The following is a 15913-nucleotide window of genomic DNA, read 5'->3' as shown; positions in this document are numbered from 1 at the left end:
GATGGAGGCAGTGTTATGTACAAGGAACAAGAAGGAAGCCTGAATATATGAGTCAGAGAATATGTGCAGGGAATTCAAAGAGAAGAAGACTAGAAAGGTAGGCTAGCCTGCAAAAAGCTTTAAATGCCAAAATATATTTAATTTTGGGGGAATAAGGAGCTGGTAGGGTTTATTGCCTAAAACTTTGATGTGGTCAGCCCTGTACTTATGAGGCAGAGACTTGAGGCAGGGAGACCAGTTAGAATGCTATAAGAGTAGTGCAGATGAGAGGTGATGAGAAAGTGGAGTGGGGTGGTAGCTTTATGAGTAGGAATACAGGAGAAATATTGTAAAGGTGGAGGAGACAATCAAGCAAAGGGTGGATTTGGCAATGGATTGGATATGTGAAGTGAATGCTAGTGAGGAGTCACGGATGATATCAAGGTTGCAAACCTTTGTGACTGGAAGGACAATAGTGCCCTCATCAATAATAGGGAAGTTCAGAAGTGAGGAGGATGAGGGGAAAGATTAATGTTTTGGGCATGAGAAGTTGTGGAGCAATAGAGTACCTGGGGAATATTTCCAAGGAGTACATGCTTCCATGAGAGAGGAGATGCCCCAGGTGTTACACATTTCCTGTTTCACATCAGAAAGTTTATCCTCTGTCTCTGAAAAATTCAGTTAGGTCACTATTAATGTATTTCCTGTTAAAGTTAGTATGGCAGACCTTAAAGTATGAGTCTTGAAATTTATATTCTATGGTGCATAACTACTTTTTTATGCTTTTGTCACCAACCTCAAAACTTGCCCACAACTAGGAATGTTTTTAAATTTAAATGTCCCTATTTTTGGGGGATGCCAAAATGAACATTGATTTTTTTTCCTTATAACTCTCAGGCAGATAGCATCTGAATCAAGTGCGTAAAATGAAATCTACAAATATGTGTGTGCATGATATGGGGCTCGTTTGTCTTTGGCAAGGACATTATTTCTCCTGTTACCTTAATTATTAAACAGATGGTACCTCCCTTCATTGACTAGCTGCCCTGGTTGTTCTCCACATGACATGAGTTCTGTATTTCTGGCTGAGATCAGTTGTAATGGTTCTGATTCTAACATATATGTGCATCATATCATTAAAAGCTCTAATAGCAAAAAAAAGGGGGGGAGTATAAAGTCTATAAGAGAACCATTTATTCAAATGGCTAAAGATCTTAAAGACCTAATTTCACTTTTGTTTGTAAAACTAAACCTCTATATCAGAGTAAACGTGACACATTGAAGCAATTAGCCAGATCCTGCAGACTAAAAATACGTTCACCTGAAATATGAATTTAATTAGGCAAAGATGGTTTATTCATTATCACCATCATTGTTTTCTGTCGGGTTGAGTTCAATCAAAGAACATGAGAGTGTTTTAGATTTGCATATAAGTGCCCTTGCTTTGTCTACAGATGAAAGCCCCAGCAGCAGAAAGGACTACAGAGGGTCTGGCACATACTCACTTAACAGCCTATTTGTGTTGTTGTCCTAATTGTTAATCATCATAACCTTTGATGAAGTCAGTACTTGGTTATATTTAGAAATTGCCATTACTTTCTAAAACACCTTGTCATTTTTGTATGACTTCACTGTCACCCATTTAAGTCACAGATGTGATTACAGTACTAATTGATTTTTCACAAGTTTTTTTTTTTATGTCGTTGATGTAAATATAAAAACATCATTTTACAGTCATAGGAATTTGGTTGACATGGTCCATCTTACTCTCTGGAGGAAATGATATTTGTTTAGAATCGCTCTAGATATCTTAACCTTTTAAAGCTCCCTGAGAGTCTAACCTCAAAACCTAGTTTTGCTTTCAATAGTCAATAGTCAAGGGATACTCGACTCTGAAATTTTTTGTTTTGCATTTTTTTTTTAAAAGAGGTAGTAACACAACTAGGAAAACAGCTCTTCATCTTGACAACAACGATGATAAAGTGACTTGTAACTTGTGAGATTGTCCATCATTTACACCAAAAAGAGCCACAGAAAGTTTCCTGTTTATTTTTTCCAAGCAGGTTCATTCAGAAGTGCCTCTTGAATTTGGTTTGCTACTTAAACTGATTTGTGAATGAATGTATGGTACTTCTTCAAAAGACTGAAATTGTGGTTGGTTTCTTAATTTTTAGATGACAGAAGGGAGTGAGTTGGCTACCCAGCGCCCTCCCTTCTTTTAAGGAGCCAAACAGATTCCCTTCCTCCAAACACATCTAAAAAGTTAACGCCAACGGGAAAGCAAGTCATTTGATCCCACGTTTCTAAACTAAAATATTTCTTGGTTGTGAACAGAGTTCTGCGTAGCAGCTTCTCCTGCGTCTTCATCGCGTACGTCCCAGTCATGGGATGAGGAGCAGTACAGAAGCAGCGCCAGGAGCAGCGCCTCCTCGGGGGTAGTGGCGAACACAGGGAGGAAGTCTGTTTTTCAAAATTGCCTTAAAAAAAAAGGAAAAGAAAGGGAAAGGAGGGGAAAAGGCAAATAGGATTTCTGGCTTTTTTGTTTTAGGATTACTTTGTTCACGGATTGCCTAGATCTAAGTGTGACTTTCCTCAGGCTCTTGCCCATGCTTAGTTCACAAAACTGCAAATCCCCGGAACCAACATTGCACCAAAAAGCATAAAAGCACATCCCGTTTTCCTTCTTACCCTCCTTTCCTTTTTTCATTTCTCCCTTCCTCCTTCTCTCTTGCTGTTTTTCTCTCGAAGGGTCTGTCTCTCTGACTAGGTTTATCAACTTCTTAATTATTTTTGCATCCATCCATCCATCCATTCATCCATCCATCCACCCCCCTTCTCTTTCTTCCTCCTCTCCCCTCTCTCTCCATTTTTCGATTTTTTTTTTAAACAGACCTGGACTGGCGCCCCCCACCCGCATCCCACAGCCCAGCTTTTCTCCTTAGTCCGGGGGAATGGCGATTCTCGTTTGGCGGCGGTGCTGGATGGGACTGCAGCAGGAAAGGAAAGAGTGATAGAGAAAGGGCAGGATAGAGGAAAGAGAAGGGGGGGGGGAACTCCATCTGCTTCTGGAGCTCATCTAAAGGCTGGGGCCAGCACTAGAGTGAGCTGCAAGGAGATGGCCTAGAGATTAACTAGCACTTTTGACTTGTCCCTCTACTGCTGCTGCCGCGACTGCCGCTGCTTTGACTCCAGCCCTCCGCTACCCCACGAAGGATGCATTTTACAGTTTTAGAAGACCTCAAGTAAGAATTCACCCAGGAGGATGTGTATGGGTGAGGGAAGAGACTTTCAGGGGTGGTTGTTTAAAAGCTCAAGAAAAGAAAAGTCGGATCGTTTTCGCCCATGCCAGCTTTGAACTTTAAGCAGCCCTTTTGGTAGCATCGTCCTCCTCCTCCACCCTCCCCATCCTTCCTCTCCCTCCACGTTGAGTAGCATTTAACTGTTTATTGTTGAGCTGCAACTTGAGGCGATTTGGGGAGGGGGGGTAAAAGAGAAAGAAATTAAGCCAGTAGGAGCTGGTACCCCATTTGGTGCTTTAGTGAGTAAGGCTAAACCATGGCCTCAGTTGGAGAGGCTGTTGGTGTCAGGGATGAACCCAGCAGTGGCAGGGAGGCTGAGTGTCAGATTCCGGGGTCCGACTGCAACGGTTCCTCTTGTAAAGCCAAGCAGTTGCCCCTGAACCCTACCAGTCCCAAGAGACCGCCCCAGGACCTGGGCTGCCAGGTCGGCTGGGGAGACTTGGTGTTGAACAAGCTCCGGAGCTCCCGGAAACTTTCCTCAGCGCTCTGCGCTGGCTCGCTCTCCTTTCTGCTGGCGGTGGTGGTGAGGCTGGTCCGAGGCGAGATCAGCTGTGACCTGGAGGAGAGTCAGGAGGAGGCGGAGGCGGCGGCGGCCGCGGCAGCGGAGGAGGAAGCAGAAGCTGCAGCAGCGGCAGCAGCAGCAGCAGCAGCATCAGCAGCAGCAGCTGAAGGGGGCGTCTTAAATCTGCCTCAGGGAGGTCCTCTGAGCGGAGGCTGGCAGCTCAGCGCTGGGCTGCAGCCCGCGGCGCTGCTCTTCGGTTTTCTGTGCGCCTTCTTTTGGATGGGCTTGTACTTGCTCCGCTCCGGGATCCGACTGCCTCTCGCGCTCGTGCTGTTGGCCGCCTGCTGCGGGGGGGAAGCAATTGTCCACATCGGGCTAGGAGTCCGTGAGGATCACTTGCTCTCTCTCCCCGCCACGGGGGTGGTGCTCAGCTGCTTGGCCGCAGCGACATGGCTTGTGCTGAAGCTGAGACAGGGTGTCCTCATGTTCTTCTTGATTAGTGCGGTCAGGACCGCGTCCCTGATTTCCTTAGAGAGGGTCAAGGTCGCCTGGAGGCCGTACCTGGCTTACTCAGCCGGGCTGGTGGGGCTGCTTCTAGCCAGGTACCCGGAAAAAATCTTGCCCCAATCGAGAGAAGCGGCCCGGAGAGAGGATTTTGGCACCCAGCTGGTTGTAGGGACTAAAGAGAGCTCGGTGTTTAAGAGGAAGAGGAGGTCCAGCTCCATGATCTCCGCCGAGATGTCCGGCTGCGGCAGCAAGTCTCATCGCAGGACCTCCCTTCCCTGCATACCTAGGGAACAGGTAAGGGCTCACTCCTCTCACGTCAGAAACACAGCGGGACAGAAGAAACAGGGGCAGGGTGGAGAGAATTGGAGTGCTGTGAGCTACAGTAATAAATGGTCGTTGCAGCAGGAAGGGACAGAGGCTAGGAAAAGAGACACAGTTAGAGACTTGCAGATGGGCATCAGTTTCTCTGATCCTGAGCACCTTGTCACTTAAACAGCCACCTACATGGGTTCAGGGCAAAAGAGAAGCTCTCCAGATGGTTGCTCACAGCTGTTGCAACTTTTAAAATTCCCTACACCTGACTTGATCACGCACTCTCAAATTCTTTAAAATACAGTGACTTAACTTCCTCTCTTATTTTGAAGTAATGTTAGTGTTAATTAATGAAGTTTAGTTTTAAGTCGTGGACGATCCTTTGTAGTATTTCTCCATTTATACAGTGGTACATTGGTGGAAGGAAGATAAACAGTTCTACAGCAAGGCTTGTTTGAATTAGAGCTGTCAGTATAAAATTATGGAACTGTTTCCAGTTTATTGTGAAAAGAGAATATCTGAGGTTATCCAATAGGTTATAAATAAGTTGAAAGTTTTTTTGGGAGGGTGGAGGGGAGTAACTATAGTAGTATTAGCTGATACTAATAAACATTCATTTTGGTAGTCATGTATTTGTGAATTGTAGGATTTTGGAAACAGAGAAATCGTTAATAGGATTTTGTAGGAAAATTGAATAAGGTATCCAAAGATTGAATTTAAAACATTTTTGTACATCTATGCAAACTATGTATGTAGATTAGAGGAAATATTTGTCCAGGATTGGCTTTGATAGAATACATAAATTCCTTTTCATTTTAAAAATTGCATGGCAATTAGCTTCCTTAGATCAGTGACCCAGCAGTCATCCTTGGAGTTCTTGAAAACTGAACTGCATACCCTTATTTAGAAAAAAAAAAAAAAACCTTTCAAAAATAATTCAAATAGGAAATGATTTTGCATGCTTTTGTGTAAATGTCATTCTGACAACCTCTGAAATTATGAGTACTTGAGGACAAAATGAAAATCATTAGATGCTTCTTGGGGTCCACTGTCTTTTCATTGCAGTTCTAAAGATTACAGCAAACATTTCCTGTAACTTGAAAAGAAACAAACTTAATTTTAAATAGTGATTGTTTATGAGTAGAGATCATTTCAAGTATTCAGTATTGTGTTTTGAACAGGTTTTTCGCAGTGTCAAAGAGGGAAAATAAGGGATAAAATAGGGATTTATATTTTTCAACTTTTAAGACTAAGTGATAGTTAATATTTGGATGACTATTGATTAAGAGCTTATTCTAAAATATGCCCCAAACACACTTTTTCCTAGGTTCCTATTTGGTTGTGCAAGCAGTTGAGCATTTCTGAATAGTAAAAAGTCACCATATGGTGTTGGTAGCTAGTTTTCATTCTAGAAATGAGTTGATATGTACATATATTTGCAGTTGTTAATGTCGTTATTTGGAGGAGTAGTTAGCTATTATATACTTTATGCTTGTTTTAAAATTAACGTACTTATTTAACATATTGTCTAGATAAAATAAATAATACTGTGTAAATAAATTCCAGAAGTGTGGTACATATCCCCAAATTGGCTTTATTGTTCTTAAAAGGAATTACAGCAATCCAAAGAGAATATTAAGAAAGTTAGATAAGGGGAAGGCCAGCATTAATTTCTTTTACAGGTACATGGAAATATATCTTCCTACCTCTGGCATAACTGTCTAGTATGTTCGATCACTTCATTTATCAGATATTTGGAGGTGAACAGCATATTAACAAGCCATACATTTTTAAAGAGAAGGTTATATTTCTTTGATTTGATCCTGCACAATTCCTTTCCAATGCATTTCATTCAGATATCTAAATTTAAATTCAAGAGTTTTCATGTTTCCATTCATAAATCAAGGTTTTATTTTTCTCTGCGTTAGATATTGAGTGTGTTTAAGACAAATAAAGTGTCTGAGTAAATTGTGGCAGATTTTTCATTACCTTTTTTTCTTGTTTTTATATTTATGTTGATAGATGAAACATTTGACTTTTCATTTAAAGAAAATATTTGAGTTTTAAGGTTTTCAAAAATTGTTGATAGCTGGAAAGAGTATTATGCCATTATTATCATGTAGAATGAAGTAATTATTACAAGTCATTCACCTTATTTGGTTACTACTTTTAACTGTCTTATTTGTGAAGAATATTATTCAGTGTGCAACTTTATTAATGATGGTTTGTGACAAAACAAAAATTTCATCTCTGTGAAATTCAGGTCCTTGAAAAATTTGAGAAACCATGGGCAAATATTTCTCTTTTTCGAATAGCTTTTTTCTTTGCAAAGAGAACATATGAAACTTAAAATAGAGCTATGTACATATAAAATTAACATACAGTGCTTCTTAAGCAGTGATAGCATATTCTGTCAACATAGGATTTAACCTCCACCAATGAAATTTTGAATCAAAACATTCACTCAATCCTGAAAAAATTATCCAAAGATGTAGAGTTGATGAGGAAACACATAATAAATCACACACAGAAGGAAAATGTATGATTTATGTTGCAAAATGTGTTACTATCTTTGATACTTTTTATAAAAACCAATAACTGACCCTTCCAAATGTGCCTCTGCTTGTTAACTATTAATGATTCCATTTTTGAAAAAAATTTCTACACTTGAAACTTGAAAAGGATCACAAAACACCACACAGTAATGAATTGCACTTAGCCAGGAACTTTAAATGACAGTATATAGGAAAGTAGAGTCCTATGATAAACTTGATAGCTTATTTGGACCTTGACCATCATAAGTTGTAAGGGTTAGAGAGGGTGAGTTACAGCACACTATTGTCCATATACCTTAAAGTGAACTTTCAGTTCCTTATAAAATCTCTCTTCCCTCCCTCCCTACCTTAACTTCTCTAAACTTTTAAAAGATAGGAAGACTTTAAGGCAAAAGTCATAGCCATCAATTTAAAGGATTTCAGGAAGTATGGTGCAGTGAAAAGTGTGCTGAATTTGGATTCAGAGGATCTGGTCACAGATCCCACCTATAATGCTTATTACCTTTCTGGGCCTCAGTTGCTTAAGCTGTTAAATGAGAGAGTTGGACTGATGCCTGAAGTTTCTTCCAGCCCTAATCCTGTGGTCTTCTGATGATGATCTAGGACATGATGATCCTTGATTTTTACAGTTGATGGAATTTTGGGGCCTAGACAAGTTTAAGTGGCTTGTCCAAGGTCACAGGGGTAGTAAGTGTCAGAGCAAGACCACAAACCTAGGTTCGTAGATTTCAAATCCAGATCACCTTTGATTGCACCATGCTATTACCATTGTCTTACAGCAGAAACCATCAGGAAATTATATGACATGCAGAACAGGGCCTTGGCATATAGTTTTTAAGAAAGTCCATCAAATAATATATTTATCTATATGGCATATACCATAGTCACATTTGAAAGGAAGTTTCCTTGATTCACTGAGGAACCAAAAATATACAGATTATCAAATATATATGTGTACATGTCTGTACATATACACACATCTATGTATGTGCACACATGTGCATTTATCTCACAGGCTATAAAGCTATAAAAATGTTTTGCTAAACTAAATAGGCAATTTGTCATACGTGACCTATAAACATATAGAGCATGTAATACTTCAATTATAAATCTTTTATTAATGCATCCCTTTAACATTTGGATTTTGAAGGATATTACCTTTGTCTTTACATATCAAAGAAATGATTCACTAGTAGAGCACTGATTATAGCAAACACTTAGTATTTCATTTTAAAAAATCCATAACAATTCTATTACTTTTTCAGAAATTGTAATTTTTGACAGAAATATATACATAAAGTTAGAGGCATGTGCTCCTTTCCATTTTGTGTATGTACATTTTGTTTTCATACATTTGTGGCATTTGTAGGCAAAGGAGGCTGAATTTGTCATTGGGCTTGGATGAAAAATATGTAATGGTGGACATTTAGGTAAAAAAAAAAAACCTTTAAAAGTTCAAATTATTTTACATATTGAGTTGTAACTATTTATTTTAAAAACCCTTAAGAAAAGATGAGGGTAACTGAGGTAAATGAAAATTTTATCAAAACTTGGAAACATTTGAGCATGGATGTACATTGTAGAAGCAGAAATAGCTGGAAAATTTTCCAGTGGGAAGAGGAGGGATATGTGATTGGCTGAAAAAAATGAGATCCTGTTGCAATACATGTTTTTGAAATTTACCTAAGCTGTGATCCTTTCATTTCTCAAATAAAAGAAAATTAATGGTAACATTTCCTGTTTATATTCATATGCACGATTTTATTTCAATCATAACTTAGGAAGTATTTTAGTAGTACTAGGCTGTTTGTAGTGTTACTGAAGGTAGTACTGATGAGCTTATTTCACCTTGGTGACAAAATGAAATATGAATGTCAATATCATTAATGCCAACTCTTGAAAACAAAAAGGCAGAAATCCAATTTTTTTTTCCTAGTAGGGGTAGAGAAGAAAACTGTTTTTCCCTTTCCTTCTATTTTTTTGATCACATATTTTATAATTTCACTTTTTGAACTTAGATGTTTAAAATGTGATTAATAAGTTTTTACTGACAAGTCAGTGAATCTATATAAACTTAAAGAGTATGGAAGAAGTCAAAACAAGAACTTTGTTCTTTCTGTACTGAAACTAAAGTGTAAAAAAGTGAAAAGCTATGGAACTGAAAGAAATTCTGTGTATGCTGGGCTGTCATGTTTAATTAAATAAACAGGCCAGAACAGTGACTCTGTGTATGAAATACATTTTGAAAAGCCTAGGGGGCTTTGAAAAGCTAAGGAAGCAAGAGGGAGCAATATTAGCATGAAAAAATATTCCTCACATTTATAATGAGTGACATTTGTGTGAATTTGTCAATATCAGCTATTAAAGTCTGTGGAAAGAATCAAGTTGATCAAATACACTTAACAAAATTAGACATTTTTTCTGATTCTAAAGGTAAATCCCTAAACTTAGATTCATGAAGATCTTTAAATCTTGTCTCAAACACTCACAAAATTTTTTGTCCCTGAAAAAGTCTTAACTTTTAAGTCTCAGTTTCCTTATCTGTGTAAGGGGGATATTAATAGCACTTATCAAAGACTAAGGGAGGTAATGTTCAAGAATTCTTTACCAACTTTAAATCTATAATGTGATCTATGATTATCATGTTATTGATAAGGGAAGTGTAGAGCAGTACCTTTCTGAGAAATTTGGTCTAAGGTTCCTTCTAGTTCTAAGTAATTTGATCTTATGGCATTTCAACATATACCATAGTAGGAATGGAAATTATTTCTTTGAATCCCCTCATTTTACAGATCAGGAAACTGAGGCCCAGAAAAGGTGACTTGTCCAGGTATCGCAGGTCTGGGATTTGAACTCAGATCCTATGATGCCTAGTTCAGAGTTCTTTACATTACATTATACAACTCCTTCTTAGTTGTCATTGAAAACATATATTGTATCTACTTGAAATTTGTTCAATGTTTGTTTATTAAGTAATAATTACTTGTTTGTTGGACTCAGATTTTGAGAAAATGGGGAGCATATTAGAGAAACCAAAATGATAACAGTATGGCATTTTATTTTGTGTAAATTACCCAAAAGTTATTTGATAAAATAGTAATGAAGGGAACTTCGTGTCCCGTTGAGACTGGTTAAAAAAATAGAAATGACCTGTGTCTCATTTGTTGCCCTCAAGTATTTGCTGTCTTCCAATTGTACTATCTGGAAAATATGTGTGTGTGTGTGTATGTGTGTGTGTGAGTGTGTGTGAGAGAGTGTGTGAGATTTTCACAACGCTTTTCTGCTTTCTAATCAATAATACAATTGTTTTTGAGGTTTCATATGAGGCTTTTTTTTCATAGTCCTTTTCTTTTTACTCTACTATTTGCAAGGAAAAAGTGAAAAAGTTAGCACTGTAATTGAAACTTTTTATAGAGCAAGAATTTTTTTTCTCTAATGTGTGTAGTGATACTCTAAAAATTGAAATATTCATCAAATTCATGAAACAGTCTGTTTCTCCTCAGGATGCACTTTAATTTCCAGACTAACTTTAAAAATAATCATTTTCCAAGTTTTTATAGTTGCTTTTTAAATTACACCCCAATCACTTGCAAATGCCATCCCTTTCATCCCTGCCTTCTAACAACAAAAATGAAAAGGTAGTTCAGTAAAACCAATAGATATATATAACATATCCTGAGAATATCTAATTTTCCACATGCATGGTCTCCCATTTTTCTACTAAGAAAGTGTCAAGAATCATGATTCATTCTCCATTATCAAGACTGATCGTTACAACCAATGTGAGTTCACCTGATTTTAGTGTTTTTTAAATTTAGATTGTAGCACATTATTATTTTTGTTCTTTCCCATATTCCTCCAAATTCCTCATATTTGCCACTGCTTATCATGCAGTAATATTCCATTACACTCATGTACCAAAATTTGTTCAAAGATCCTCCAGTTGATAGGTACCCTCTTTGTTTCCATGGTTTACTGCCACAAAAGTGCTGCTATGAATATTTTGGTATACATGGGATGTTTCTTTCTACTTTTTGATGTCTTTGGGCTGTGTGCCCAGTAGTGGAATTGCAGGGTAAAAGGGTAGGAACAGTTTAGTGACTTTTCTCACATAGTTCCAAATGGTTGTCCAGAACAGTTGGACTGGTTCCCAGTTCCATCAACAGTAGATTAGTGTGACTGTCTTCCCACCCTTCCCCAACATTGCCTACTTCTGTCTTTTATCAGCATTGCCAGTTTGAATGTGAGGTGAAATTTCAGGGTTATTTTAATTTCTACATTAGTGATTTGGAACACTTTTTCATATGGTTATTGATAGTTTGCATTTCTTCTCTTAAAAACTGTACATGTTCTTTAACCATTTATATATGGGGGAATGCTCTTTGGTCTTTCAATTTTTCACTTCTCTCTAGTCTTGGATAGCAGACATATATCAGAGAGATCTAAGATAAAGATTTTATTCTTATTTGAGAATTTCTTTTCTTAGCTTAACTGTAAAGATTTTTTACAGCAAAATTATTTTAATATAAATTAAATTTCCTATTTTATCATTCATGAACAACTCTATCCTGGATTTGGTTAAAAGTTCATTCCCTATGACTAGAATTATTTAAAGTACTTACTTCTGTGTCATCTTGTTCCCTTCAACTTGTGTAATATTAAAAATACTTACTAGTTCCAGGGGACTGGATGATTGTGCCTGAGGCACCAGGGAAGATATACATACAACTTAGACTGTGACTTCTATCTATAGTCTCTGAAAGTGTAAATTGGTAAGATACTCCATGTACAATATGTATCATGTATGGGACAAGTATTTATTTCCTCCACAGAAAAGAAGTATCAGAAGACACAAAGGTTCACAGTGCACACTGACAGAGTGACTTAACACAGGATCCAGTAACATCAATCTGTTGTATTCTCTCAGGAAGTTGATTGTTTTCAAAATAGATTTTTATTGATAGGTTTTGTTTTTACATCAAGTAGATATTTGCCTGTATCCTTTCTCTTTTCCCTTCCCTGAGAGCCATCCCCTTAGTACAAGAAATTTTCCTTTAAAAAACAGGAATAGAAAACAATTGAATAAAATCAATCAATATATTGAAGAAATATAACATACACAAAGTTTCACTCCTTAGGTAACCTCCTTTTCCCCCCTCTCCCAACACCTGCAAAGCAGTGGAGATCAAGGTTGTTCATTATAATTTTGCCACATTAATTTTCCATATTTTTGTGTTTTGTTCTTTCCATTTATATTGTTGTCAGTGTACATATTATCTATCTCTTCTTTATTTTGCATTAATTCATATAATCTTTTTATGCTTCTCTGTAATTCGTCATGTTCAATGTTTCTTATAGAACAGTAATATTCTAGGACATTCATATGCCACAATTTTTTTAGCCATTCCTCATTAATGGGCATCTACTTTGCTGATGGGCATGTACTTTTGTTTTTAGTTTTTACTACCACACAAAATGCTGCTATTATTATTTTGGGTGTACATGAATCTATTCTATTTATCGTTGACCTCTTAGTGATATCTAAAGAGCCTAATTACTAAGCTTCATCTGAACATTTAATAATTTGTGGTCCTACCAAATAGATTTAAACTCTCCACTGTCCAAACAACCTCTTGTTCAATGAGGAGCAGATTTGGTAGAGTAGGAACTGGGTGGAAAAGTGTGTTTCCCATCCTCACCCCTCCTCATAGGAAATCTAGTGGCAGAGAAGGCATCTTTTTACATGGGAGAGTGAATAGACTACAGACTTTGAAACTATTTCCTTTTTAACAGATGTAGCAATCCCTCCTCTCCCTCATCTTCCAATGCCCCTCTCATAGGGTGAGGGAGAGGAACAAAGGACCATATAAGGTTCTCAATGCCACACCAAAACTTCAAGTCTTCCCAGAGTGGGTATCATTTTTACATGACTAGAAGAAACCAGGAGCTTATCATTCCCAAAGTGGCAAGCCCCCTTACCTCTTAGTCACACACATGTCATTGACTAGAGACAAGGAGGTCAGTTCTGTACACTTTCAGTGTAACTTCATTACACAGGAATCATTATTTCTTTGTAGATTATTGTTCTTTATGGTATAGGATTCTGTACTTAGATAATTTCACTAAGCTATTTTCCAATTTTCCATGTAGGTACTGTTGAATAGGGAATAATTTTGCTTTCTCAAGATTATCAAACATTGGACTTCTATATTTGTTTGTTTCTGGGTCTTGCATATCTAACATTCTTAGCTTTTCCATTTTTTTTAAACCACTGCCAAATGTTTTGGATAAATATTACTTTAGGATATATTTCAAGATTTGGTAATGTTAGTTCACTCTTCACTCCTACTTTTGTCATTAGTTTCAGTGAAATTCTAGATTATTTGGTTCTCCAAAGGAATATGTTGTTTAGGTCTGTAAAGTAATTTTTTGGTAGTTTGTCTTGTATAGCACTAGATATGTAAATTTAAGTTACTATCATCATTATATTGGAACAGGCCACAATTAAAAAGTATTTGTTTTTCCAATTCTTTGAGTCTTTATTTTGGTAAAGTGTTTTATAGTTGCATTTATTTAAGTCCTAAGTATATCTTGATAGGTTAATGGTTCAACTATTTTATGTAGTTTGAAGGTTATTTTAAATTGAATTTTTCTAACATTTCTTCTTTTTAAAAAGAAAATATGGTGTGGTGCAGAGCCAAGATGGTGGAGTAGAAGCATGGACCTGCTTGAGTTCTCCATCCAAAATCCTTAAAATATCTGTAAAAAATGACTCTAAACAAATTCTAGAGTAGCAAAAACCAAAAAATGACAGAGTGACACAGATCTCCATCCCAAGACAACTTGGAAAGCTGACAGGAAGGGTCTACTGCACCAGGCTCAGAGAAGAGGACAGCCCATGCACAGACTGAAGTGTAATAGGTTTCACAGTTCTGAATCACAGGCAGCTGCTGCTGTTTACAGATTTCTCAGCCCACAAACGTGAAAGACAGCTTCAAAGGACAGTGAGAAAGCTCTCTTACCTGGGTGAGAGGAGAAGGTGGTCCAGCACAGTCCCAGGGTGGTGGCAGCCACTGCAACAGCAGCGACTGCTTCTGGAGCTATTGGCCTTTAGATGGTGGGGGAATCGAGCAGCTGATCTAGGGTTCACCACCTGAATGGTGGTCCTGGGGTAAAGAGAAATGCTGGCATGGCAAAGCTGGTGGAGGCTGTGCAGAGGGAATTCTACTTCCAGTTCCAGGGCAGAAAAGAGAGCATAGGCCAGGAGAGGAGTAAACACCTCTCCCTTGACTATGCCATTTGAGAGAAACTGAGAACTTATAGATCCTTAGAAATATCTTGGAGAACAGCTGCACAAAACCTCTAAACCCTGAGTTAGTATACCCTCCACTTGACAAAGGGCTCAAAAGTCAAGTAATTAGCTAGGTAAATACCAAAAAAAGGAGAAAAAATAAAACTAGAGAAGGTTACTTTCTTGGTGAAAAGGTATTTTGCTCCATCCTTTCGGATAAGGAAGATCAAAGCATACAACCAGAGGAAAACAAAGCATACAACTGGAGGAAGACAGTAAGGTCAAGACTCCTACATCTAAAGCCTTAAAAAAAAAATGGAGTGGTCTCAGGCCATGGAAGAGCTCAAAAAGGATTTTGAAAATCAAGTAAGAGAGGTGGAGGAAGAATTGGGAAGAGAAATGAGAATGATGCAAGAAAATCATGAAAAATGAGTCAACAGCTTGCTAAAGGAAACCCAAAAATATGTTGAAGAAAATAAGACCTGTAAAAATAGACTAACCCAAATGGCAAAAGAAGCCCAAGAAGCCAATGAGGAGAAGAATGCCTTAAAAAAGCAGAACTGGCCACATGAAAAAGAAGGTCAAAAAGATCACTGAAGAAAATAGTTCTTTAAAAATGAGAATGGAGCAGATGGAAACTAATGACTTTATGAGAAATCAAGAAATTATAAATCAAAACTAAAAGAATGAAAGAGTAGAACAATATGAAATATCTCATTGGAAAAACAACTGAACTGGAAAATAGATCAAGGAAAGATAGTTTAAAAATTATTGGTCTACCTGAAAAGCATGATTAAAAAAGACATCATCTTTCAAGAAATCATCAAGGAAAACTGTCCTGATATTCTAGAACCAGAGGGTAAAATAGAAATGGAAAGAATTCACTGGTCACCTCCTGAAAGCATCCCCAAAAGGAAAACTCCTAGGAATATTGTAGCCAAATCCTGGAATTCCTAAGTCAGGGAGAAAATATTAAATACAACCAAAAAGAAAAAATTCAAGTATTGTGGAAATACAATCAGGATAACACAAGATTCTGCAGGTTCTACACTAAGGGATCAAAGGGCTTGGAATATGATATTCCAGAGGTCAAAAGAGGTAAGATTAAAACCAAGAATCACCTACCCAGCAAATGTGAGTATAATACTTTAGGGGAAAAAATGGAATTTCAATGAACTAGAGGACTTCCAAGTGTTTCTGTTGAAAAGATCAGAGCTGAATAGAAAATTTGACTTTCAAATATAAGAATCAGGAGAAACATGAAAAGGTAAACAGGAAAGATGCCATAAGGCACTCATTAACATTGAACTGTTAACACTCCTAAATGGAAAGATGATATTTGTAACTTATGAGACCTTTTTCAGTGTTAGGGTAGTTAGAGGGAATGTGTGTGTGCACGTGTGTGTGTGTGTGTGTGTGTGTGTGTGTGTGTGTGTGTGTGCGCGCGCATTTGTATATGTGTATATAT

The 15913-nt window shown here is 37.5% G+C and overlaps 1 protein-coding gene across 1 annotated transcript in view; it reads left to right on the top strand.

Moving 5' to 3' along the window:
* The first annotated feature begins 2682 nt into the window (after positions 1–2682).
* PDE3A (phosphodiesterase 3A) overlaps positions 2683–15913 on the top strand; it is a 339029-nt gene continuing 325798 nt past the window's right edge. Inside the window, exon 1 of the mRNA XM_072653574.1 lies at positions 2683–4581. Coding sequence (XP_072509675.1) covers positions 3535–4581 — 1047 coding nt within the window. The 5' untranslated portion in view covers positions 2683–3534. The remainder of the gene's footprint in view (positions 4582–15913) is intronic.

Source organism: Notamacropus eugenii, chromosome 3 (assembly GCF_028372415.1).
Source record: "Notamacropus eugenii isolate mMacEug1 chromosome 3, mMacEug1.pri_v2, whole genome shotgun sequence".
Taxonomy (NCBI): domain Eukaryota; kingdom Metazoa; phylum Chordata; class Mammalia; order Diprotodontia; family Macropodidae; genus Notamacropus; species Notamacropus eugenii.
The sequence above is the reverse complement of the archived record's forward strand: the minus strand, read 5'-3'. Positions and strand labels throughout refer to the sequence as shown.